At 44.2% G+C, this 26,895-nt stretch overlaps 2 protein-coding genes across 2 annotated transcripts; both read left to right on the top strand.

Moving 5' to 3' along the window:
- The first annotated feature begins 708 nt into the window (after positions 1 to 708).
- On the top strand, positions 709 to 5,754 carry LOC124663080 (lysM domain receptor-like kinase 3). The gene is made up of 11 exons (XM_047200827.1): positions 709 to 1,348; positions 2,300 to 2,374; positions 2,669 to 2,968; positions 3,458 to 3,603; positions 3,690 to 3,779; positions 3,885 to 3,990; positions 4,379 to 4,530; positions 4,617 to 4,714; positions 4,807 to 4,957; positions 5,141 to 5,248; positions 5,366 to 5,754. The coding sequence occupies exons 1-11, from the start codon at positions 709 to 711 to the stop codon at positions 5,528 to 5,530; spliced, it is 2,031 nt and encodes a 676-aa protein (XP_047056783.1). The 3' UTR covers positions 5,531 to 5,754.
- Positions 5,755 to 15,489: 9,735 nt separating this feature from the next.
- Positions 15,490 to 19,269, top strand: LOC124661696 (probable glutamate carboxypeptidase LAMP1). Its single transcript, XM_047199574.1, has 12 exons — positions 15,490 to 16,547; positions 16,640 to 16,707; positions 16,860 to 16,941; positions 17,030 to 17,122; positions 17,201 to 17,356; positions 17,515 to 17,577; positions 17,722 to 17,809; positions 17,958 to 18,047; positions 18,138 to 18,226; positions 18,443 to 18,559; positions 18,680 to 18,820; positions 18,896 to 19,269. The coding sequence occupies exons 1-12, from the start codon at positions 15,516 to 15,518 to the stop codon at positions 19,076 to 19,078; spliced, it is 2,202 nt and encodes a 733-aa protein (XP_047055530.1). The 5' UTR covers positions 15,490 to 15,515; the 3' UTR covers positions 19,079 to 19,269.
- Positions 19,270 to 26,895: the final 7,626 nt, after the last annotated feature.

The following is a 26,895-nucleotide window of genomic DNA, read 5'->3' as shown; positions in this document are numbered from 1 at the left end:
TGCTTGATGATATCATTTCATTTGGAAAATCCACAGCTAGGGTACTGAGATGAATTAATACTCCCTCCAATCCACTCGAGCGCAGGCAAACAAGTAAATTCTTGAAATGAATTCTTCGATTCCAGCCCTAGATGATGGGAGCCAAACGAGCTTGAATTCGTAGTCACTTCGGATACAGAAAAAAAAAATCGCAACATAGAAGTTGTGCAAAATGACAAGATGAGAGCTACCAACCTCGGGCAAAGGCTTGTACGCAGCTTGCATGAAACATGTGCTGGAAATTTCTCAAAAAAAAAGAGTCGTGGAAATATGTTGAGCGACAGAGGCGGGGGGCATAACGGCCATATCACACGCTGGGACACAGCACTGGCGGCGAAGCGAGCGGAAGAGGGAGCAGGGGCAGTACGGGCCGTGCCGCAGGCAACAGTGATCCGCCGCGCGCGATCCTTCTCTCCCCTCGCCATGCCCGTGCCGTGCGTGCGTGCGCGCGTGCTAATTAACCCCGTCCTCCTCCTCTCCGTCTCTCTCCTCTTTACTGCACTGCAGCGAGCGCCGTCCCGTCCCGCAAAGTGTGCTGGTGACCCGACCACGCCAACCATCCTGCGCTCTGCTCCTCGCCACTGCCACTGCCTCGCCACCTCCATGCCCCAGCCCCACCACCACCACCTCGCCACCTCCACCTCCACGCCCCAACCCTAGCCAGCCCCAATGCCTCGCCGCCTCCTCCTCCTCCTCCTCCTCCTCCTGGCCCTCGCCTCCTGCTCCTGCCACATCGCCGCCGCCCCAGCGAACGCCACATCGCCGCCGCTCGCCTGCTCCGAGCCGTCGCGCGTCTGCACGGCATTCCTCGCCTTCCCGGCCTCCGCCTCCGCCGCCGCCAACGCCAGCGTCCTCGCGTCCATGTTCGACGCCGCGCCGGGCGACCTCACGGCCGACGCCGCCGCCAGCCCGGGCTACGCCTTCGTGCGCAAGAACTGCTCCTGCCTCGCCTCCCGCACCTACCTCGCCAACACCACCTACACCCTCCCCTCCGCCGCGCCGCCCCCCAACGCCACCGCCACCGCCGCCCAGGTGGCCGTCGCGGCGTACGCCGGCCTCGCCGTCCCGCCGCCGGGCGGGGCCCAGCGCCCGCCGCGCGCCGGCGCCGTCGTCGCGCTCCACCTGATCTGCGGCTGCTCCTCCGGCCCCTGGAACTACCTCCTCACCTACGTCGGCGCCCAGGGCGACACGGTGGAGTCCCTGTCGAGCAGGTTCGGGGCCAGCATGGACGCCATTGAGGCCGCCAACGGCATGGCCGGCCCTGACCCCATCAGCACCGGGAAGGTCTACTACATCCCGCTCAACTCAGGTGAGCCAATCATCACTGACAATTTGATCATCAAGCCTATATTTTACAAATCCGTGGTTCGATTAACTTTCCCTAGGCTCTTGTTGTGTTGTTGCAACTTGCAAGCATGCCTCCCCTCCAGTTAATTGATCACTACCAAGTACTGATTCTTTGGACCGTGGGCCTGCGCTTGTGAACAGAGGCTGCAAACCAATCACCTCTCTATTATTGCGGCTGCACCGATTTGCCAGCTGTTTATGAACAAGCTCCATTGTTTGTGCCAAAATGTACATCTTGATGGACATACAGAGCAGTTAAAAAATGAGCGTGCGCAGTTGATTTCCTTTTCTGCACGATTAGATCCAATCAAATGGGAAGGTGTAGGAACGCAGTCTGAAACTTGAATTGCAAATTATCCTGTTTTCACAAGTTTGTCAGATCTCGTGGTCGAGTTGATTGCTTTCAGATATAACATACTAAATGGACTAAATTATATATATGTTCGAGGATTAGGTAGCATCTCTAGATGTGCAGCTAAGCCAAGTACCAGTGGGGCACCAGCGCCAGCAGATACACTATTTCTCCACAACTTTAATGCCGAGCTGCTTGAATGAGGCATTGATGACAAAATTTTCTCCGATTTTGTTTTCATGTAACATAATTCGTGCGACAGAAACTTTTTTCCCATTTTTTTTTTGTAATGCCGCTAGGGTATTGCGTTGTTGCATAGGCTGGCTGTAATGTGTATCTTCACGATATTAATATATGCTCTTTGTCGAAAAAAAAGAGATTTTTTGTTCAATAGAAACAAGTCTTACAAAAAGCTAGTATATCAGATTACAAATGTAAAGCAATTATCTGTCTCTCTTCTTAAATTGTAAGAAGGTTTATTTTGAAAGGAAACATTGTAATGAAGTTTACCATGGAACTGCTTTGATCTGTTTTAATGCAATTTTTGAATACCATGTGCAGTTCCTGGTCAGCCTTATGCTATGACATCTCCTGCCCCCGTTCCTGCAGCAGCACCCACACAAAATACTTTGTCAGGTACATGCTGCAACTCACTTCTTAATGTTTGGAGTACGTTTGTTTTCATATTTCTGCACTAATATTGGTATTCATGCCCAATGATTATTTGCAATGCCTGTGTCGTCATACTATTGATCTTTCCATTTCAAGTTTTCAGAATATTATTCATGTCATTCTAAGGGTGCTGTAGTTCTGTTCTAGCATTACTGTATTAGTGGTGGGAATGTCAATTTTCTTAGCTTGTATTAGGTCTAATCAACATGTTTCTTACTGTGATAACCTAACTGAGTATCGTGTGACATACAACTGCAGAGATATCAGGTCATCATTCAGCAAAATTCCCTTATGGATGGGTTATTGGCAGCATGGGAGTTGCACTTGCTTTAATCGCCATTGCTCTCCTTGCAATTTTGATGTGCAAATCCTTCCAATACAATCACCAAGCTTCCAATAACCAGAGAAAGAGTCCAGATCAGCCTATGTCACATAACTTTCAACTTCTTAAGAGTGGTAGTTTTTGTTACGGTTCTGGAAGATACTTGTGCTGCCAATTCGGTAATGCGAAGCAGTCAAAAAAGGGTGGTGAAGATCATTGTATCAATGTTCCAAAAGGTCAGCTCACCTTCTGTTAACCATCCTTGGACCCTACATCATTATAACACTTGTGGAACATGGTTTTCACAAAGTTCATATCGCGTGTATATATGTTTTATATTTCGTGACATTAAATGGGAGAGTGGTTAAAATATATGCTACTATTGGCCATGTAGTAATGTGCAACTTTAGTTTATGGAGTTTTATTAGTCTGAGGGACTTTCTATTTCATCCGTGTCAGCATTTTATTTACATTATTTGTTACATGTCCTACATGGATTAAGGTAGCGTACAACTTTCATTCACAACCTATTCAGTCAACATAGTTTGAGTAAAATAAGCATCTGCACACAGCTACTTGTTGAGATAGAAAGTCACAATTAATATCATTTTAATGTGTTCACATAACAAGATGTTGCTAGCACAGGCTAATTCAGATTTCTTTATCTTCATTGTGATCCTGCCTCAGATAAGCTGTTCTGATTTGCGAGTCTTTCTCTATCGCAGGTATGGTAGTAGACGTGTTTGATAGAGAAAAGCCTATTGTGTTTACATATGACGAAATACTCGCATCGACCGATCTATTTTCTGATGCAAATCTGCTGGGTCATGGTACATATGGCACTGTTTACTATGGTGTTCTTCGAGATCAGGTCTGAGATCTAGAGCTGCAAGCTGATCATTTTTTTGGAATACTTGTTCTCTTACATACCTTGCCAATAACAATTGATGTTTACAGGAGGTCGCAATAAAGAGAATGACAACGACTAATACTAAAGAGTTCATAGTTGAGCTGAAAGTTCTTTGCAAGGTTCATCATGCCAGTCTGGTATGTCATTTTGCAGTTTTCAACCTCTCACAAAATGTTCAGTTTAAATTATGTTAAATCTCCAGTGTTTTTGAACTTTAATTTGTGACTCGTGTTTTGTCAAAGGTAGAGTTGATTGGGTATGCAGCAAGTAAGGATGAGCTGTTCCTGGTTTATGAGTACTCCCAAAAAGGTTCACTGAAAAACCATCTTCATGATCCTCAGAGCAAAGGTATACTGTTATCTGGTTCTTGATTTATGGAAGGTTACTTAACCTTAGATTTTGTGACTTTTCGTAACGTCTTTATAAATTTATTAATGTGTAACACCTATCTTTGCGGTTTAGCTCTAGAAACTTTCACATGTACTGGTTCTAGCACCTTTAATATTGTATTTTACCGTCAAAGAACTCGAGTAAAAAAATTATTTGACTATTTGTACCGTAATAAGTCCAAAGGTTCGATATAAAACTTCTGCAAGCTTTCTGCTTGAGGAATTCTCAGTGACCGTTAACTTGGTTTTTATACCTCATTACATAAGCTAATTTGCTCTTTGGAGCCTTATTTATACACTTTCCACATGATTATCGTTATTGAGTGATATTTGTTTTCATATTCCAGGTCACACATCACTTTCTTGGATTTATAGGGTCCAAATTGCACTTGATGCTGCTAGAGGATTGGAGTACATTCATGAGCACACAAAGGATCATTATGTTCATAGAGACATCAAATCGAGCAACATCTTGCTCGATAGTTCTTTCAGAGCGAAGGTTATATGATATGAAATTGTTGATTTCACGTTTTTCCTGAATCAGTTATACCAGTATACAGACTGAGACAGGATTTCTGTTTGTAGATTTCGGATTTTGGTCTTGCCAAACTGGCGGTAAGGTCCAATGATGCAGAGGCTTCTGTCACCAAAGTTGTGGGTACTTTTGGTTATTTGGCCCCAGAGTAAGTGCATCTTGCCGGTCGCCTGGTTCTGGTATAAGAACAAACTTTTGGATCTAGTTTTGGTATCTAAGCACTTTTTTTTGTTCTTGTAGGTACCTGAGGGATGGCCTGGCAACTGCGAAATGTGATGTTTATGCCTTTGGTGTCGTACTTTTTGAGTTAATATCTGGAAAGGAGGCTATTACAAAGACTGACGCGATCAGTGCAGGTTCAAACTCTGAAAGGCGTTCCTTGGCATCAGTTGTAAGTTTTCTAAGCTCTAAGCGAGCAACTGAATCTGATAAATCTGACAACTCGTGGGTTTAGAATTATGCCGGCTTTCAACTTTGTAGTGTTTTTCCGTCGACTTTATTTGTATACTTCAGTATGTTTTACATTTTTTACACTTGACTCCCAAAGGTTTGAGCAGCTTTCTTTGCTGGGCAGATGTTGACCGCATTAAGGAATTGTCACAATCAAACATGTGTTGAGAGCTTGAAAGAGTGCATTGACCCTAATCTAATGGATCTATATCCTCATGACTGCATGTACCAGGTATGGCCACTTAACTCTTATCTTGCTAGAAATCAGGATAGCACAGCATTCCACATCACCTTTTGCTTCAAAGCTAAATCATCACTCTTCGCGCTCTGAAATTCTCTTGTTGTGAAGATGGCCATCCTAGCGAAACACTGCGTCGATGAAGATCCTGTTCTACGGCCGGACATGAAACAGGCAGTGATCACCCTGTCGCAGATACTGCTTTCGTCCCTCGAATGGGAAGCGACGCTTGGTGGGAACGATCAAGTGTTCAGTGGTCTGGTGGCCGGGAGGTGATCCTGTAAAAAACTGGCTGGCTTGCTGCTGTGTGCTCTTCGGTATTCTCCTTTCCTTGTCAGCTAGAGGAATACTCTCTATAATCTTGTCCCAAGTTTCACTGGTTCCTTGTCCAGTCGAGCAAGCTTTCCCTAGCATCATGGAGAGTATCGAGCACCGTGCATATGTTATTTGGTGGTCGTACAGTATGTAACTATGTATGTATGCCGGAATGTGCCTTCTAATGCCAGTCTTGTGTTAGTATGTTGTGATGGTTTGTTTTTTCCTGCTTTTTCTGCCTGTTTTTTAGTACTGCTTGGAGTGCTTTGTGTTCAAACAAAAGGTCTCTGATCCACTCTCAGGCTGGTGCCAACCGGGGCGGTAGTGCGGGCGCTACCGCCTGAGGCGGGGCGTGAGCGGGGCGTTAGGCAGGCGAGATGGTTGCGCCGGGCGGTGGCGCGGGCGCCCGGCGTTAGGGCGCGGTACCGCCCGCCTATAGCCCGTGTTGGAGGCGAGAGTGGGGCGAGAGGGAGGCGATAGCGGTGCTAGTGGGGGCGATAGGGAGGCGGTAGGAAGACGGTAGGGAGGTGAGAGAAGTGAGAGCTGGGCCTATAGCCCGTGCACCGTGGAGTGAGAGTGAGGTGAGAGTGGGGTGAGAGTGAGGGAAAAGCTGACGTGACGAGGCTATAGTGGGGTGATGCATTGGCACCAGCCTAAGGCCCAAGTAAAACCTGTTCTGGCCCAAGATACGATACCCCATGTCCCTATGCCTTCAGGCTTACAAACCTGCCAAGATCTTGGTGGGCTTAGACTTCGCATAACGGAAGTAACTTAATATACTGCCCAAGGCAAAAAAACAAAAAAAACATGATGTGGCAGAAAGAGAGAGGTAAGGTGATAGTGGCAACATGCTATGCCAACACATATAACTGAAAATATAATAGCAATTAAATAGTTCTAGTTCAGAAATTTACATTGGGATTGGGATTGTGGCTTGTGCTTCCATAGATACTTCCTCCGTTTTTAGATGTGAGGTGTATAGTTTTTGGCTCTAAAATTAAAGTGTGTACGTGGATGAGAAATCACACCTTTTTGGACGAAATTATCAGTTGCTAGTTGACTGAGAGTGTAACGTAATACACCTACATTCTAGATTATTTTTCCTCAAAAGAAATACACCTTATATCTAAAAACAAAGTAATAAATAAAGCTTTCGTAGGATTCTCCTCAGCCCTAGCCGCTGGAGGTGAACTCTGTTTTATCGCTGGTGGTCGCTGCTTTCTCTGGCAGCGACAGGTAGGGGATCACAGATTAACACTGCAGAGCAGTTTTTGCCTTTTTTTTTACCATGTAATGGTGGCTCAAGTTGTGAGGTGACGTCCGGTTGCTATCTACGGTGCTGGGCAATATGGTTGTTGGTGTTGGCAAACTGCTTGTCACGCGAGGTTGTGGTGGTTCGTCGGATGTAGTTGGTGGTGGCCGGCTCGCTGGAAGCGGTGGTGATGGTGGTTGTTGGTTTGTTCCGGGTGAAAGCCTAGCATTGACCTCGGTCGGTGTCGGCGCCGATGGCGTCTTAGGACATCGTTTCCCTCCTTGGAGGCGCCGTTGTGGAACGCCATTCGTCTATCTATCACACCAATTCCACGAGTTCTCCGGGAGAAAACCCTGCTATGTTTCTAGCAAAGCGGGTGACGGCGGCGGTTACGTCGTTTCCTCCTTGGGGGCGTCGCCTTGGAGACTCGGTACCTCTGCCAAGCTAGTTTGTCTCGTCAGTGGGTGCAGTGGATGTCGAGGTTGTTCTTGCATGCCGGGGTGGCGGCCCCGAATAGCTTTGCAGTTGTGACCGAGGAGGTGAGGTTGCTACTCGTCAGAGGGTGGGTGGCGACCTAGTGCCACGAGGGTGGCGAGGTCTATCGGCTCGAATAGATGCAACGTTGGGCTGCCTTTGTTTGGATGTCGGCCCCGAATTTTGTGCGACGGTCGTGGTCTACGGGCAGATGCTTCTGTCCAACTTGGGTTGCGATCTTCTGGGCCGTGCGGCGTTGTGGCTCGCGTGCGGGCGGTGGACGTCGGGGTGGTGGCCCCGGAATGTGTTGACGGCGCGCGGCAGCTCGTCTACTCTTTGCTTTGGGTGGTGGGGGGGGGGGGTGATCTCTTGTTTGGAGTTTGGGTGTTCGTGTGGGCCATGGTCCCGGTTGTATTGGTCTTAGCCCAGTTTTCCTTAACCGGTAACTTTCTTCTTAATGAATGGATAGGCAAAGGTTTTGCTTCGTTTTTCTATTTTTAAAAATAGTTGTGTGTTCTTGGCAATAATAACCCCACAGTGAAGACGACACTGTAATTTCAGGTGTGTCACGATGTACACCTATGTCACCCAAAACTTTAGACCATCGTGGCATTGGTGCAATTGATGGTAGTTTTGCAATCTTTAATGTTGCGGGTCTTCTCTAGCAAAAGTTCGACGAAGTATGAACGGTTCAACAACATGTCTTCTTAGGGCATCTTTTCGGCATAGTATGCTCACCGATATTAGGTTCTCACATGTTAGGGCTCGTTTATTTCTAGTGTATTTACGGATATGGAAGGGGATAATTCCAAAGTCAAAAAAATCTTTGATGGTCTTTGTACTTCTTCAAATTTGGACGAGATAATTTCGAGATATCCCCGCAATTTTTTATATTTCTCCTAGATTTAAATCTCCATCATACTACATTTTTTGGAAAAGTATTTTAGGGCTTGTTTGATTTCAGCCAAATTCACTCGGTTTGAGGTGTATTGGGGGTATTAGATCAAGGAAACTATATTTTACTCTATACTCGTATAAATATGATTACTTAAAGGAAACTATTTTTTACTTGCTGTAATTTTAGCGGATTTTTTTGGAGATCTAGAAGCTTAAGTTTCAAATTTCCAAAAAAAGGGCTCACTAGTGCCACATCGATGAGTTTTGGGATAGGTCTACAAATGTATTGTAGTATAGAGAGAAGAGACACACAAAAAATGGAGCAAATGATTCTCTTGTTTCATTGCAATGTGGGAGATCCACTTATATACAGACTGAAGGGGTGTGTTGGGGAGACACCTCTTCCCCAACAGACACCTCCTGGGAGGCATCCTCCCATACACAATTGATCATATGTATTATTTCCTAACACTCCCCCTTGATCAATTTGTCATCTGTATATTGCAATCCAAAGACTCCTCCTAAAAAACCCTGTGGGAAAAACTGAGGAAAAATATTATAACGATATGCCACCGAAAACTCCTTTAAAACCCAGTGGGAAAAATTAAGGAGAAACCATGTGTCATATGTTTGCACTTGTATTTATATTGTCTCGTTAAAAACCTTGTATGAGAAACCTTAGGGAAAAATCATAAAGGGAAAAAGAGTACAATATCAGTGATCGGAAGATCATCAACGAGTTATAACTAGGGATTTTACTCCCCCTCAACATTGCAAACCTAAAGGTTGTCTCATACCAATTTCACAAACTTAATTATGAAATACAACTATTGGTAGAGATACTGTGAATATCACAATATTTTGTTTGCAAATTATCCTCTTACATTTCTGTAATTTATGAGAATAAATATAAGTCATAAGCAATACAAGTGACATTATCTTGGTAGATAATGATAGGTGATTCGAATGAATCTCCACATGAACTCACATGTGGCCAATCATTCTGCAAATTCATACACATCTTGTGATGCTTCATATGATTTCTGCAGAATGATCACCGGAAGGACCCATTTAGAGTCTATTCTGAAGGCTTCCTTTTGAATACTCTTCCAGTAAATCCAGTTTTTGATATGGCACTGTTGGGATCAGATAATTCGCCACTATCATATATCACACAATGGTCCCATCTTGATTTTCATACTAGAATTAATCAAGAGTTTTGTGCCTTGGATATATCTTAGAATAATCCATACACAAACCTTATACCTTTCGGGGGACTGCACTCTCAATAAATTGCCAACAAACATAATATCAGGCCTGACGTATTTTGCAAGATATCTCAGTGCTCTGATGGTAGATATGGAATTTCAGCTCCATCTATCACTTCACCATCTTCCCACCTTTCCAAGGATTGGTATCCCATATTAGGTATAATATGACCATATGTGTCTCTCATATTATATATCTGTATTGAACTTATTCAATATTTTGGGATATATGAAGACTGATATACATTTATTCCTGGGGGAACAAGCTCAAGTTAAAACTTAAGCACGATTTGGTTCGACCAGAATCTCCGTCTTAAAATGATTGTGTGTATCTCAAATGTCTCGCATAAAGACATTGAAGATAAGATCATCAACACCACTTAGGTGACGTAAAATCCAATTAAGGATTTATCCATGAGTACACACCTACAATCATTGATATTAGAGTAATCCTTATCATGGAAGAACTCACACAGTCGGTTGTACCACATAATTATCTCCGACTAATTCAAGTCATAGAATGACTCCAGAATTTTCACACACACATGTTGCGATTTTCATTTGGATTCAGAATATTAAGTCCTTCAATGACTTCAATATATAAGTCCAAATTGAGTGACCAGTGGGAGTATGCAGGTACAACTACATACATCAACCACATGGATCAAGATCGCCAATGACATTTAGTATCGAAACATAATTCCACTCATACCAAGATGGTATGCCACATCATGACTGATGTCGAGTTTCTGCGAAAAACCCTTGTGCTACAAAAAGCCTCGCCTTATCACCACCTCATTCTCTCTTCCCTTATGGGAGATACCTATGAGGAGAAGGTTTTACTATCGTAAATACCTCTCTCTGATGAGCGAGCGCTATTTTTCCTCAATTGCTTCCTTTCATTTGAACCAATATAAGTGCAACAACACTCTCCATGGATTTTGGTTCAGGGCCCAAAAGGATTTTAGCAATTCCCAGGAAGATTTATATGTCGACATATGTGGACTTTCTCATATATGATTCTCATGAATCAGTATCATTTGTGGAATTCTCATTGTGCCTCTCAACTCGTTGTGACTTCCCATAACAACAGAGTCAAGGTGTTTCGATGTCTCAGCACACAAAAATGTGTGCGCACTATGCTGGGTCTTGGATGATACACATCCTACAGGTGTCATCCAACCTTAGGTTGAACCACGTTTGGTGATTGGGAGACCATCTCTTTTGTTCCAACAAAAACAGAGAGAACTTAGTCTCATATGATCAGAATTCCCCCCCTCTTGCTCTCATACGGGGAGACGTGTGGTTTATTAGGTACCTCCACTCAATCTGATACATGACCAAAATGACACCTCTGTCACTAGTAAATATATTGGCAGATTATTTGCAATAAAATGCAAATTACTCATAACCTGAACCTCTAGTTCAGTTTCTTAAGTACGTGGATCAAATGTCAACGACATTTCTTAGCCATTTCCTGGCATTCCGTGTGGTACACATCTCCCCCTAATGCCATAAAATGTCCTTATTGCAAAAGCAATCAGCGTATAGGCCCCTAACTCCCTTTTCAGGGTTAAGGTATGTGACGGATTAACAATCATACCACAGTTATTTCTCACATAGATCCCAAATATATGTGAGGGCCCATGACATACGCCGGGGTGGTGATATCGGATGCAACCGATTACCGCAGATGGGAAATCATATTTCCACGTACAAACTGCAAGGGGACGCAGTATTAAACATGCGGCGTGTGATTCCGCATGTTACTACCAACAAAATATTGGGAAATCACAATTCTGTAACATTGGCCATACAACTTTGACTCTCTTTCAAAAGAGATCTAGCCAAACCATTTTGGGTATGTACAAAATATACTCTGACCATTGAATGTTCGTGAATCAAATTCAATGACAATTCCATTCCAATGGCATTATCCCACGTTAGGACACTCTGCTCTAAATTCGTCAATTTGAGCACTTAATTCAGTATTCACATGGTTTTGTGTGAATGATACACACATACGACCATCTTCAAGATGCATCTGTGCAACCACGAAGCACCAACATAACCCACACAATGGTTGAGTAATCCACATACATTCTTGAATGCTTTCAAGAGTAATGTGTGGCTCATTCTGAATTTTAAGGTGAGAGTGCCTTAAAATTAATTCCCCTATGGCACGTCTAATGCACATAAAATCTTATGATTGTTGGGAATTTTTAACAGTCAAGTGTTTGTCAATAGAATTGTCAATAATTTCTCTAACTTCCCATACCATGGTGATAAGGAGGAAAAATTAATGTGTACGCAACAAAATTGAGTATGAAATGATTCATACACTCAATTTTCTGAACTATCATGTCCTCGGGACAAGATGTTGCAAATTATACTACATGTAGTAGTACAATAATAGGCTAATGATATCTGGGATAACCAGGAGACTAAGCGAGATCTCCAGGACATCTTGGGAATAATCATCCACAAGCATATCATCATTGTGAAGGAGCCATTTTCCTTCTACAATGCCAGAATATTTTCTGGTTGTTCCTTTGAAGTTGAACTTCAATCTTATCCCATTGAACTCATTTGCCTTCTCCGATAAGGAGTTGGTGGTATGATACAATCCAATACTTGACATATTGGTAACCATTTGTACGATATTTCGTACTACCACCCCTTTGACAAACTTGAGAGTCGTCATTGCGGTCATTCTCTTGAATGATCCATTCCCTTTTGAGATATATAATCTATTTTTATTTGTCATTTTGCCTTCACTTTACATTTAACTCTCCGTGGTTTTTAACCACTAAATTTGTTAGCACTAAGAGCGCAAGCATGAATTTCAGGCAATGATATAACACCCATTGAACATGACGATCCTTCATAAGAAGTTCATCATATTTTCGCCCTGAAATAAAAATGATGTTTATATTTACCATAATAGGAGAATGTAGAGTGCAGTAAGGTCTTACAATCAGATATGTATCTGAAATTGCCTTATCATATAATCTCAACCCAATGTTGATCTATAGACAAAAAGACTTATAAGCCTTAACGGACTTGCAGTCCCAAACACGAATCAATAGCCATTCGTGTGATGCTTATAACAATATATGTCCTTAGGGGGGTCCCAAAAGGGACAATGGGTATTCACCATCCATTTAAATACTCAATTTGAGAATTGAGTCATTGCGATTATGCTATCTTATAAATAGCCATGACATTACGTGGAGTGTCTGTGGCGACATGGCCACGGGTCAACAAAATCATCAATGTGCAGGACCCGTGTTAAATGATTACTCCCACATAATGTCATCTCATCGCACTACCTTTCAAGAAAGGTCAGCCATATGATGCATGGAATGTTCATGCGTTAATTTACCATCAGTAAATTAAGTAGGATAAAAATGCTATGGCTGAGCATAATCATGGTCATGGTGATTCGTAGTGACCCATATGTAAAGCCTTCCATAAGAACACCATAATGTGGTGTAGATCTTCAAATTAAAGTTAGTCACCTCAAAAGGGACAAACCTTTAATTTCCTTAAAACACATGGAGGTAGTCAACCACCTAGTGGTGCCTCACTCTTATGGACATTCTCATCGATCATAGCCTCCACAACCTTATGTTATTTATAACACATGAAGGTAATCACCACAAAATGGTGTTAAACCTCTCAGTTGTGCCTGAAAATTAATTCGTAGCTATGATGGCGTCTCATAAGTTGTGTTTCCATGGAAGGTAATCACCAAATTATGCAAGTATTTTGCATAATTCTCTTCAGAGCATAACATGGCGATGTTATCGTCGCCAATGTCTTGGTTCCACATTTGATGGAGTACGTGATACTAAAGTCACAACCAATGACAAATGCTATGAAGTTGCAAAGCATTTGGAAAAACTTCATCAAGGTAGTCACCAGATGTGTAGACATCATATAAACAAAAATTATTTCATTGCTATGATACTATGACATAACTATTGCCTTCATTTTTGCTTGAAACACATGAAGATAATCACTACTAAGTAGTGTAGACCTCACTCTTATGGAGCTTTTTCAACCTTGTGTTAATTAAAACACATTGAAGATAATCAGTGTAGACCTCACAGTTGAGAACGAAATAAATTCATTGCCATCATGCAATCCATAAGTTGTGTGCAAAATTGAAGGGATCATTATGTCATAATGACATAATTTAGACCTTAAGGTAACGGTGCATAATCTACAGTTAAGTAGTAGATGCCACATATCAATTACCTTCTAATTGACAATTATAAACTTGACATAGTTATGCAAGTGTCATACACTTTGCTACCTGATATTTTCCAAATTTGCAAGCAAATTCCATATTCTATAAGAATAATGGAGATGCTAACGGTTCCGCCGACGTGTTTGAAATTTCTAACAAACACATTATATAAAAAAAACTGAACAGCTGAAAGCTTATTCAGAAAAGATAACACGAAAAATATAGCATACTGGGCTGAATTTATAGCCCAATACAGTGGCTGAGGCCACTCTTTTTCGATTCTGCTTTTTTTTAGGCGGGCCAGCGCTTGGGCGTTGGCCAATCCAGCCGGTTTGGCCAGCCCAGCCCCACCGCCCCTGGGAACGGATAAGGGAAATCGCTCCCCCATGATCCCCTTCGGCCGTGGCTGCCGGCCACACCACCGCCGGCCGCCGGTCGCTGTCCGTGGATCGCCGCCCCCAACACGCAGGAGGCCGAGGCGTCGCTGCGGTGAGTCCGCATGGAGCGGCCGCCGTTGGCTGTACGACATCATAGGCGACGAGCAGCCGCATCAAAAAGATGTGAATTAGGAGCTCGTCGTCCGTCGTCGCCTTTGGGCTGATGGTCGCCGACATCCGCCGCTGCCCCAAGGGTGAAGCAGTGCCGTGCAGGCCCTTGGCCACCGCCGTCCGGTATGGTTCGGCCGTGCTGGAGGGAGCCTCCGCCAGAGGCGAGGGCTGCGTGCGGACTAGGAACCGCCTCCGCCGCTACGACGCGCTGGGGCCCTGGTCGCCCCGCGCCAGGAGTGGTTGTCGCTGGTGAGTGCAACGCCAACCGCGAGTCCGCGTGCGCCAGGAAGATGCCGCCACGCTTCTGCACGGCTAATCGGTAGCCATGGAGCGCGCCGTCGGCTGTACCTGATGGTCCTCTTTCGCGGACGCGAAATGTGAATAGCCGCCGTTGCAGATGCAGATAGTCGCGCCACGGCCGTAAGCCTTCTATCAGCCCCGCCTGTTGGCTGTTGGCCAGGTAGCACGCGCGTCGCCGTGCGCCAATGCCGTGAAGATGTCCGCGCTTGTCCGTGCGTCCTCGGCGAGGCCACCACCAAGATTGATGTTGCTGCGTGCCGGGGAGTCGTCGTGGCGATGTTGAGTTTATCATCGCCGGCGATTCGCGCGTCTTGAACCGCTGGGTGCTGAGTTATTGTCGCCAGCTGTTCTATTGCTTTGATTGAAAAACCAAATAGTGCATCGATCAGTTCATGGGATTCCGCGAAAAATAGTGAAATAATCCATCAATGCGTTGAAGATCGAACGGGAGCATGCTACTGAATGCCAATTGATGCATATCGATTGATTATTTTCAGCATGTATGCATCGTTCATGGTCAATTTCCTTGTGTGTGAATGCATTGTTTCATTGCAATGAGATCCACTTATATACAGACTGAAGGGGTGTGTTGGGGAGACACCTCTTCCCCCAACAGACACCTTCTGGGAGGCATCCCTCCCATACACAATTGATCACATGTATTATTTTCTAACAAAATGTGCGAAATCGGGATAGAGTAGAAAAATAGAATAATTGGCACACGATAACTCGTGGAGTCAGCAGCACGATCCTCGCGTGAGGCGGATTTCATAGCAAGCGCCAAAAGTAGACGGTGGAGTATAACGTTAATCGCTCTTGTCTGGACTGCCGTTCAACATGGTTGCTACCGCGATGCCGTGATGGAGTCATTGACACGATGGCACATATAGATTCATAGTAATCAATACTAAATCAACTTTGTGGTAACATTTCAGTGAAGCAAACACTGAACATGTCTGGCCATACCAAGCAGCAGCAGCCGCTCCTCCTCTCCCCGGCGCTCGCCGCCGGCAGCGGCATGGGGAGACGCAGGTACCTCACCTTCCTAGTCATCGCCATGGCCTTGGTCGCCTCGTACCACCTCCTCCAGGCACCCACCCCGCCGTCGCGCTACCACGCGCTCTTCCTCACCCTCGGCTCCAACAGCAGCGCCTCCGCGCACCTCCGCGCGCTCACCCTCCGCCCGCACGTCGCCGGCACCGAGGCCAACGCCGCCGCCGCCGAGTACGTCCGCGCCGCGCTCGCCTCCCTCTCCTTCCCCACCCGCGTCACGCCCTACTCCGTCCTCCTCTCCTACCCCGCCCACCGCTCCCTCTCCCTCTCCGCGGGGCCCGGCCTCCCCAACAACTTCTTCTCCCTGGTCCAGGAGACCTACCCCGGCGACCCCTACGCCGCCGCCGCGGCGGAGGTCATCCCCACCTACTTCGCCTACTCCGGCTCCGGCTCCGTCGCCGCCGAGGTCGTGTACGCCAACTACGGCGAGAAGAGCGACTACGCCTACCTCGCCTCCCAGGGCGTGGACGTCGCCGGGAAGGTCGTGCTCGCGCGCTATGGGGACATCCACTGCGAGGACATGGTGCGGAACGCCCGCGCCGCCGGCGCCGCCGCCGCGCTCATCTACACCGACGCCAAGGACTTCGGCGGCCCCGGGGCGAAGGGCAAGCGGAAGTGGTTCCCCGACACGCGCTGGCTGCCGCCGAGCGGCGTACAGGTGGGGACTCTCTACTACGGGAACGGCGACCCGACCACGCCGATGTGGCCGTCGTGCGCGGCGGGGGAGGACTGCGAGCGTTTGAGCATGGAGGAGCTGGACGGGAGCGAGGCGATGCCCGGCATCCCCGCGCTGCCGATCTCGGGAAGGGACGGCGAGACAATCCAGAAGGCGATGGGCGGCGGCGTGGCTCCGCCGGAGTGGCAGGGCGCCGAGGGCGCGCCCGTGTACCGGATTGGGCCCGGCCCAGCCGTGCTAAACCTCACCTACATCGTGAGTGGGGACTACAGTTCCTAGAGTCATTGGTGAATTTTGTCGAGCGTACATTATTGAGCACTACTTATTTCTACTCTTGTGATCTGCAGGGAAATGAGACCTTAGCGACCATCGAAAATGTCTTTGCTGTAATCGAAGGAAGAGAAGAGCCTGACAGGTATGTCCCCTAGATTTCGAGAGTCAACTTGAATTAATCAACTATGGCAGTCAACCAAAAATCAACCTATAGGAGCAAGCATGGGGGATTCGCCATGTGGTATAACTAAGCCAAAGCTAACAATGTTAAATCTATCTCTGTGTTTTTTGCAGATATGTGATCATAGGCAACCATCGTGATGCGTGGACATTTGGGGCAGTTGATCCCAACAGTGGAACTGCAGCTATGCTCGAGGTAATCTACAGTGCTTCTCATAGGTGTTCTAAATGCAAGACATCTTTGATAAATGAGGATAATGTCGGTACCTTAATTTTGTTTATAGATTGCGGAGAGGCTGTCCAAGCTAGAAAAGAAAGGGTGGAGGCCAAGGCGAACAATCATCGTGTGCAGCTGGGATGCAGAGGAGTTTGCGCTGGTATGTTCTTGCTGGCATGTTTTCAAATTCTCGTTTATTCGCAGAAGTGCTAAAATGTAGGAACTTCCAATGTCACAGATAGGGTCTACGGAATGGGCCGAGGAGAACATGGATATCCTTGGTTCAAGAGCTATTGCTTATCTAAATGTGGACATATCAGTGTTTGGGCCTGGAGGTCTTATGCCCCGTGCAACCCCTCAGCTAGATGAATTGATCAAAGAAGCGAGCAGAATGGTATTTAAGCCTCTTTTTTTCTTCTTCTGTAAACTGGGACACAAACTATAAATGGCTCCATGCAATTGCATAAGCACAGAGTCTACATTGAAGAAGTATATACTGAAGACATGTCTACGTATATTCCAAATTTATTTATTCTTTTTTCTCTTTTGAAGGTACCAGATCCCGACGATCCATCTCACACCTTGTATGACGCTCTGATTCGCAATGATCCTCCGGTGTGTACAGTAATTGAATGGTCTTATAGTTATAATTCTGCCATTGTGCAAATGAATGACCATGGGAACTTCACTTTATTTGTTTTGAAACAATTCATCTGTTCAGTTTTTAATGCACTGAAGTGAATAAGCTCCTACTTTCAGATTACAAGAGTGGCCGGTGCGGGAACGGATTTTGCAGCTTTTGTCCAGTATATTGGAATCCCTTCACTTGACATGTCATATGGACTATGTAAGAGAATATTCTTCATGGCACATAAATCTCATAAACTTCCCTCCCTTTTATGTCATTGTTCTGGTTCACCAGGCTACAAAACTATATTCAGTTTGTGTTATTATTGTAATTCTAGGATCTGCTCTAAATATGGTTGCTCTTGCAGTTTCTGAGTATCCTGTTTACCACTCGCTGTACGATGATTATGTTTGGATGGAGCGTTTTGGAGATCCCTTGTTCCACAGACATGTTGCATGTACTAAACCAGCCATCTTTCCAAATTCAAAACGTATAATCATGCTCCATCATAGCGCTGACTAATCCATTTTACTCTATAATCCTGCAGTGGCCAGTGTTTGGGGTCTGATTGCTTTGAGACTTGCGGATGATGAGATCATACCCTTCAACTATGTCTCTTACGCGTCTGAACTAGTGGTATGGTATCTTTTGTTTTGGCAACTGAGATATGCAACTTTTAGAAGCACAGAGTAAACCCTGATTTGGTTTTGTTAAGGAAGCTGAAACAGAATCTTGATATGAATTCTCTTCTTATTGATCAGTAAATATGTTGAAAAAAATTATCAACACACGGGTAAAATTGGCTCCAAAAACTACTGACATATAGACTATCTGCCTTCTTGTGTATTGCAGGAGAGCTCAAAAGTTGTGGAAGACGGATGCCCTGGATGCCCCGTCAGTTTCACTCCCCTGCACAAGTCAATCAAGCAGCTTGAGAAGGCAGCCACGAAAATTCTCACAGAAAAAAAGGTAACACCAATCAGTTCCACCGAAAACATTTTCTTGGCAGGAATTCCACAGAAAGCATAATTGCATGAGCGTGTAGCTTTCAGCTTTCCATCTAAAACATCACAACTTGCTTCGTGATAGGTGTTGCAATCACAAAAGTGGGGCCTAAACAGTAGGGAACGCACACTAAAAGCCAGGGAGATCAACGATCGGCTGATGATGGCAGAGCGAGCCTTCACCAACCGAGAAGGGCTCGTAGGGAGGCCGTGGTACAAACACATGGTGAGTATCAGACCTGGAGGCTTTCACACCTGTCTGAAGACGACCGCACTGATAAAATATGTGCTGTTTTGACAGATTTACGCATCGTCGGACCAGGACGACTGGGGCACCAAAGCGTTCCCTGGCATCGTCTCGGCCATCGCCAATGCGAACAAGCTCAACACATCCGAATCTTGGCGGGTCTTGCAGCATGAGATTTACAGGGGTGCAAGGGCCGTGTCCAAGGCCTCAGCGGTTCTGGATGGTAGGCTTACATGATACACAGGTTAAACATCACCATATGAATTTCGTTTTTTGCAAGTCTATGTAGTTCAGACTCAGGAGGTATACTCGAGTGCAATTACCGAGGGACAGAGATCCACACTGGCTCATGGTTGATGAATCACAGCCCCTTGCTGATTCTCCTGAGAGTATAAAAAATACCAATAAAGTTGTTTATGAGTTGTGTAGCTATCCTTCTCGCCGTCGGAGTGTAGTACATCAGCACGGTCGTATCTGCTTATAAAATGTCTTGATGATGCCATGAATCTGGCAGTTTATTGGGCATGGACACCCTGCGGGTTGGTAGTATCACCCTCCACGCAAGAACATCTTCTGGTCGCGTTTTACTTTCTTTTTTGAGTGAATCTCGCAGCTGGTTTGTTGGCTGCTACAAGGTCATTGTCTGCGTAGAAATAGAATATGCATGTGATCCCCACGGAAATGAGAAGAATATACATGAAGAAACAGGATGCACGCGAAAGATTCCCTGAGGGCGATGTCTGCAGTTTGATTCAATAACCGTGGATCGTGTCCCGTTTTTAATCTGTACATACCTTATCTGATTGGATTGTGCATACACAAATATACAGAAGGTTCCATGTAAGCTGATCGACAAAATTAATCTCCTAGAGTACAAGTGGGCCATCCTTGACCCAACGGAGCTTAGCATTTGGTTTGAAATTTTAAGAACTATACTTATGTTCCATAAATCTTGTCACGGATTTAAATGTATCTATTAACAGAAATATGTGAAGATACATTCAAATTTGCGACAAGAATTATGAAACGGAGGAGGGAGTAAGCATTGATTCAAGTGGAACACACGCCTAGACATTTTTTTTAGATCAATAGGGATCACTCCCCACCTCCATTTCATAGAAAAGAAGCCAAATCTTTTACATGAGTTCAAAGTTGCTAAAAGAAAGGAAAACATGAAAACCGAAACTAGAAAACCGATCTGCCCGTTTTTCAAAGATCGCTAGGGAAACAACTGCCATCCCAGCTGCTCCCGAAATACCAGCAACCCCGAAACAACAGCAACATCAATGGTTTAAACGAAACTAAGAACAAGTTTACTTAAAACTACAACTCAGTGTGCTCAAAACATGAAAGAACATCCTTCAGCATCCCATTTGATTTCTCCTGCACCAACGACTCCCGGGGGCACTATTTTTTGCGTATTTTCCTGAAGATCACATCACCACATGGATGTTGTGTGAATGACCAGTATTGTCCAGAAGATACGTCAGGGTTGCCCTTCCTTCATAGCTCGAGTTCTAGGAGGATATCCAGTCGAAGGTGGGGCATCTCGCCCCACAGGGAGGCAGAGTGGAGCTTTCAAATTGGCTAGCAACATGTCCATGAATCGAGCGTTTTTTTTTTCATTTTCTAGTTCCTTGAAAGGTTTCTTCCAATCCCGAAGGAGGAAGTAAACCAGGCGCCAAACCTGTTTCAAATTGATCCAAGTAACCTTGTTAAACACAAGATTATTTCTATTCAGCCACAAGCCCCAGAGAACATCAGTGAAAACTACATTGAAATGCATGAATTTCTTGTTACAAAGCCACTTAGAAGCAATGGATTCATAATTAGAAACATGCACATCAAAAACCACTTCTACCGGATCCCAAAGGGCTCTATACACAATACATTCAAACATAAGATATTGCAAAGTTTCAAATTCACTGCACATTTCACATTCCATAGGTTTTGGGATTCCTCTAGCTCTAAGATTATCTCTAGTCATAATCTTGTTATGGGAGAAGAGCTAGAGAAAAACTTGAACCCTAGGTGGAATCTTAAGTTTCCAAACAGCAGGAAGGTAAACATGGGTAATCCCTCTAAAATTGATAATAGCATATAAGGAACTGGAAGAATAAACCCCCCTAATATCATGTCCATCCCAAATTTCAAAAAATGGTTTTGTTTTGTTGGTTAGAGACAAAGTACAAGTCCCAAAATTGGGTAGCTAGAGGAGAATTCCCAAACTAGATGTCCTCCCAAAACTTTATTGATTTGTCATTGCCTACTTGCCATTTATAACCAAATTTAACTGCTTTTGAGGCCCACGTCACTCCTTTCCAAAAAGTGAAAGGTTGGAGATCATGGCATGATAGTATATTTGAATTTTTTGTGTTGTATTTAGCATCTAAAACTTTTTCCAGAGTGCTCCCTCACTCTCGATGTATCTTTTGGCCCATGATCCAATCAGACAGATGTTTAAATCTTGTAAGTTGGAAATCCCCAAAACTCCAAAATCTTTTTTCATGCAAATGGAAGGCCAGTTAACTAGATGAATTTTGTGATTGCCCTCATCATCATTCCACATGAAGTTGGCCATCTGTGTATCTATCAATTTCAAAGCCCATTTTGGGAATTTAAAGAAAGAAAGCAAATAAATAGGAATAATAGCTAAACAAGCTTGTATACAAATTCTTTTGGCAGCAGAGGATAGGAGTTTCCCTCTTCACCCAGTGATTCTTTTGAGTATATTTTCTGTGAGAGGTTGCAGGTCTTCTCTCCTAAGTCTATCATGATGCAGAGGAATTCCCAAATATTTAACAGGAAATTTACCCATGACACATTGAAATATGTCAAGAAAAGGTTGAGTCTCTTCAACATCCATATTAATGGGAAAAAGCTCACTTTTATGGAAATTTATCCTCATCCCAGATATTTATTCAAACCAACTGAGGATCCACCTCAAGTTCAAAGCAACTCTAGGATCATTTTTCAAGAACAATAGAGTATCATCAACATACTATAAGCTAACTACACCACCTGGAAGGAAAGTAGGACAGAGTCCACTGATTAAATTTCCTTCAGTTCCTTTTACTAATATTCTAGAAAAAACATCAACAATACAATTAAACAAGAGAGGGGCAATGGGGCCCCTATCTCAAACCTTTTCCTGTCAAAAAGAAATCCGCCTCAATATCATTTACTTTCACCCCTACATATCCTCCTCGAATTTTTTTTTAATGAAACGAATGAAAGTAGGATTGAAACCTCTAAGTTCCAACACTTCATAAAGAAATTCTAGATTAACCTTGTCATAAGATTTTTCATAATCAAGATTTAACAATAACCCTTTATCTCCTTTCCTATGCACTTCATGAATGACCTCATGAGCAGTAGCAACACTCTATAAGATAAATCTCCCTCTGATAAAGGCAGATTGGTGGTAAGATACGAGCCTATCTGTTATCTTAGATAGTCTATTGTTAACACTTTTGTAAAGATCTTGAAAGAACAATTCATTAAACTAATAGGCCTGAATTTCTTCGTAGATCTGTTATCATTTTCTTTTGGAATAAGAGTTATCATAGCAAAGTTTAATCTAAATAAATCTGGATCATCTCTAAACCATGCAATGAACATAGCTATTAAATCCTCCTTAATGATATCCCATAACTTCTGGTAAAACATAAAGGATAAGCCATCTGGACTAGGTGCCCCATCAGCATAGGATCCAAACACAGCTTCTCTTCCTGAGATATTTTCTCATCTAAAACATGAATTAACTTTTTTTCCTCCTTCTTTGGTTAGCAACAACATGAAAATAAGAAATATTCTTATCTCCTTCCAAAATATTCCTATTTCAAGATCTCTATCTAGCTTTAGTTTCCTCAATAATCCAGAATGTATTTAAATCTCTAAGAATGGTTTCCCATCTCTCTCTTTCTCCTGAGGAAAGAACACATGTTTCAAATTTGATATCAAGAGCATCATACTTTAACATCAACTCTTTTTTCTATTTTCTGGATGCAGCAGCCTCAAAGTTATTGCTCTAGCCCTTAGCAAGTCTTCTAAACATCCTAACCTTTTCTTGCCAGACATCTACTATATTGTTACTATTAACCTCCAGAGCCCAGGACTTTATAACCAGCTCTCTGAACTCAGGAATAGCTATCCACCACTTTTCAAATTTGAAACTCCCATTCTTAGGGACTTTGGCTTCACCAGAATCCCAAGCAAGTGGAGTATGATTACTACCTGATGTAGATAAAGCTCTGGCACTAGCTAAAGGGAACTTTGCATCAAAGGAGGTAGTACATAAAATCCTATCAAGTTTACACATAATAAGATATTCTTGATTATTCCCCCAAGTGTAAATCCTACTAGAGACACCTATTTCTAATAGAGCCCACATTTCTATCTAGTCATTAAATTTATCTGCTCATCTAAAATCTACATTTCCATTGTTTTTTATCTTCAGTAAATCTAACTAGATTAAAATATCCACCAATGAGTGCAGGTCCCTCCCAGTTGGGAAAGAGTTCATGAAGTTCAGAGATGAACTCCTGCCTTTTCTCTTCATAGGAGGAACCATAAACAGTAGTAATCCTAGATATCAAGTCATTTCTCCTACATTTAACTACAACACTAACAGAAAAAGATTTCATCTCCTAGAATAAAACCTTAAGGAGATCATTATTAATTCCTACTAGAATACCTCCAGCAGTATCTACAACTGACAGGTGATTCCAAACAAAGTTCTATTCCCTAGAAACTGTTTCAGGAAGGAATTAGTAAATTCCTCTTTTGGGGTCTCTTGGAAACCAATATAATCTAAATTCAAAGGCACTATATTTTCATCAATAAAAAGCTTTCTACCAGGAGCAGAAATACTCCTGCTATTCCAGAAACCACATATCATGGATAAAATTTCTTGGAGTGCTGGCCCCAAGATTTCCTAATAACATATATCCATCCCTCAGCTAATTCTTCATGTTGGTCCTTATGTGACAAGGAATCAGCTCTAAGGGAAGAACAAGATGAGTACATGCTATCATTATCATCACTAATATTAACACCAACTATTTTAGCTACATTATCTAATTCATCATACTGTAAAACATCAAAAGGATTACTAGACATTATATCTTTCATCCTTGGGATTTCCAGATTGTTGATTTTCTTCAATTCTTGTGCCTTCTCCAAAATCTTCTTGGATCTGTCAATTCTGCTACTCTGTCTAACATGTTGCACATGGGCCCATTTGGATTTCTTCATAGCAGGAACATTTGTCTCTTGCACAGGAATCTAGGAGGGAATCTCAATATCTGGCATAATATCATCAGGTAGCTCAATATCCTGTTCAAAAGCTTCTTCAATCATCTGATTAATGTTCTTCTTAAGCATCTTCTCACTGTACCAAAACCTCTTCACTTCCTCATTTACAGTAGCAGATGATGGGGTTTTATCCTAGACAAAAGCACCATTACTATCTACCAAGCCCTTTTGAACCAACAACTGGAAGATAGTAGATGCTTTTGCATTCTTAGGGGAACAAACATCATCAGGAGGGAGATTCACAGTTTGATCATTTTGTGTATATTGATCACTTGCTGAGGCTTGAGAGACATTGCCAAGAGAGAAAGATTGGGACCTACGAGGAGTACCATTAAGTCCTCCATTGTCTTGACCACCATGATTGGTAGGGCACCTCCATTATCCTTCTTCCCTTGATCTTCTAGCTCTTCACCCAAAAAATCATCACTGTCATCACCAGTTGGAACCACACTTTCCAGAGTGAACCCTAGATGAAATAGGTTACCATGATAGCCAAATAGCCTGCCAGCTGATATCTTGGAAGGGTCCCTGCAGTTCACCTTCACTCCGACTTCCTGGGCATTGTTTCTGAAAACACTAAGCCAATCTACATCTAACAGTAGCCCACAGATAGAAACAGCTTGGTCTAAGCTATTCACTCACACCATTTAGTTTGTAGGTCAGTAACTTATATCCAAGTCTCTCTAATAACTTCTACAGGTTCAGGGTCATCATTCCAAGCTTGTACTTTCCCCCAAATGCCCTTTTTCTTGAGGCCAAACCTTGGATAGCCAATGACTTCCTCTACTTTGAGGTGAGGAGGGAACTTTACCAGATAGACATCTGACTGTCCCAACTCTCTAATCTTCCATGGCCAGTTTGTCTTGTAGATTTGGGCAAGCTCAGAATACAAATCCCCTCTAGATAGCTCACCTCCTTCTATGATCACAATCCCACAGTTCTTGGTAGACCCAACTGGGTTGATCACAGTTTCAGGCATCTCAATGTGGTAAAAACCCAAAACCTATTGGCCACTACCAACATATTTAGCCATCTGATGAGGTCTTTTCCTTACAGGGCAGTCACCTACCAGGTGGTTAGTGGCTTTACAGATGAAACACATAGGAGTTTTCACACAAGAAGCTTGATGGTGTCCTGGCTCCCCACAACACATGCATATGGAATTGGTATAGCTCATCTGGGCAGCAATTGTAGAAACTAAAGAGGGAGATTGATTTTGCTGGACTGCAACTAGCTTATTCTTCCCCTTAGATGAATTCTTAGGCTTCCTAGCTACATCACCACCTCCCATGTTTTGCTTCTGCTGTTGTTGTTGTTGCACTTGCTATTGCTGGGGTTGTTGTTGATAACCAGGCTGCTGAGAAGCAAGCCACTGATTTGACTGCATACCAAAAGCAGGGTATGGAGGGAATTATGGAAAGAGCCATTGAAAGCCCAGGGTGGAGGCATAGGGCCAGGAACGAAACCAAATTGTGTTGAGGAAAACCAAAAGCACATGGCTGCCAAAATCCATCTGCATCTAGGGCTGCTGTTGGAATTGGGGTTGCATCTGCCCAGACTGCTGCCACTGCTCTTGATTGTTTCCATTTCCTCCTCTGCCTCTCCCCTTATAACTCTCACGGCCAGCCATGGTATTTTGCACACTAACAGAGCATGTTTCCACCCCAAGGCAGCTCTCCCCTGAGATCTCCTCTGCCGCCACCCAAGAGGCCAAAAGAGGAACCCTAAAGGAGCTGGGCTTGCTATTTATACTAGACTTGCAAAGAGGAGGGCAGGTGGGATGCCATGAAATATGCCAGAGCTGTTGGAAAAAGCTCTCCACCTCATATGTGCAATCTCCACCACACACATGTTGTACCTCACTGCTGGACCCCTCCACAGCGTCAATCTTGATGCTCCGAGCTTCAGCTGTCCCATCCTTCTAGAAGCCCCTGTGCACAATAGCCATTGGAGGTAACTGAACTGAAGAAACAACACCTGCACGTGTTGGTTGGGTACTTTCGACAGTTAGTTCCCTGGCGGGAACTGCCTCAGCTGGTGCACAATCTCCTCCACATATCTGGTGTGATAGCTGAATTGAATCAAAGCATGCGCAGATTGAATCTCGTTGTAGTTCAGGCCATGCGCACTCTGAATTGGTTGCCAAATTTTGGGCGAACGGAGATGTGCATCCTCTTATGCAAGCTCGAACGGGGTTCTCAACTTCCTCGGCTTCCTCCCTTTCCTCCGCTCCATCGCGCTGCTGACCTGGTCCGAATCCGGCTGCGAGCCTTCCCACAACAAATCCTCCTCGGATGAACTCGACAGTTCCAGGAGCTTGGATAGCTTGACGAACTTCTTTGGAACAGGCTTCATCACTTGCGCCTCTACACGAGGCTCCGCCTGCTCGAGTTCCAGTCGGCAAGCGGGGTGTCGATGATGATGGAGCCGATGCGAAACTTGTCCGCGGGCCGGAGTTGGAGGTGAAGCTGGGGCGGCCTTCTCGACGACTGGAGCTGAAATCTTCCCCAATCTCCTACGCCACCCGATGCAGACCTCGGCGCCCTTGGATTCTCCGTCACCACCAGCCCCCGCCCCTCCTGCCTCGAGCATTCCGCCTCCTTGTGCCGCCTCTCCGCCATCTGTCAGCTTTGCCAGAGTTATTCGCCGGCTCGCCGTAGATCTGGGTGGTAGAAGCTTGCTGGCGAAGGCTTGTGTGGTTGCTGCAAGTAGTGGGGTGGTGAACAGGGGAGGTAGCA

This window comes from Lolium rigidum, chromosome 6 (assembly GCF_022539505.1).
Source record: "Lolium rigidum isolate FL_2022 chromosome 6, APGP_CSIRO_Lrig_0.1, whole genome shotgun sequence".
NCBI classification, from domain to species: domain Eukaryota; kingdom Viridiplantae; phylum Streptophyta; class Magnoliopsida; order Poales; family Poaceae; genus Lolium; species Lolium rigidum.
The sequence above is the reverse complement of the archived record's forward strand: the minus strand, read 5'-3'. Positions and strand labels throughout refer to the sequence as shown.

Coding starts and splice junctions, on each gene's coding strand:
- LOC124661696 (XM_047199574.1), top strand. CDS start 15,516: ATGTCTGGCCATACCAAGCAGCAGCAGCCGCTCCTCCTCTCCCCGGCG. Junction 17,357..17,514: donor TCAAAGAAGCGAGCAGAATG/GTATTTAAGCCT, acceptor TCTCTTTTGAAG/GTACCAGATCCCGACGATCC. Junction 18,048..18,137: donor GTTCCACAGACATGTTGCAT/GTACTAAACCAG, acceptor ATAATCCTGCAG/TGGCCAGTGTTTGGGGTCTG.
- LOC124663080 (XM_047200827.1), top strand. CDS start 709: ATGCCTCGCCGCCTCCTCCTCCTCCTCCTCCTCCTCCTGGCCCTCGCC. Junction 2,375..2,668: donor CACACAAAATACTTTGTCAG/GTACATGCTGCA, acceptor ATACAACTGCAG/AGATATCAGGTCATCATTCA. Junction 4,531..4,616: donor ATAGTTCTTTCAGAGCGAAG/GTTATATGATAT, acceptor TTCTGTTTGTAG/ATTTCGGATTTTGGTCTTGC.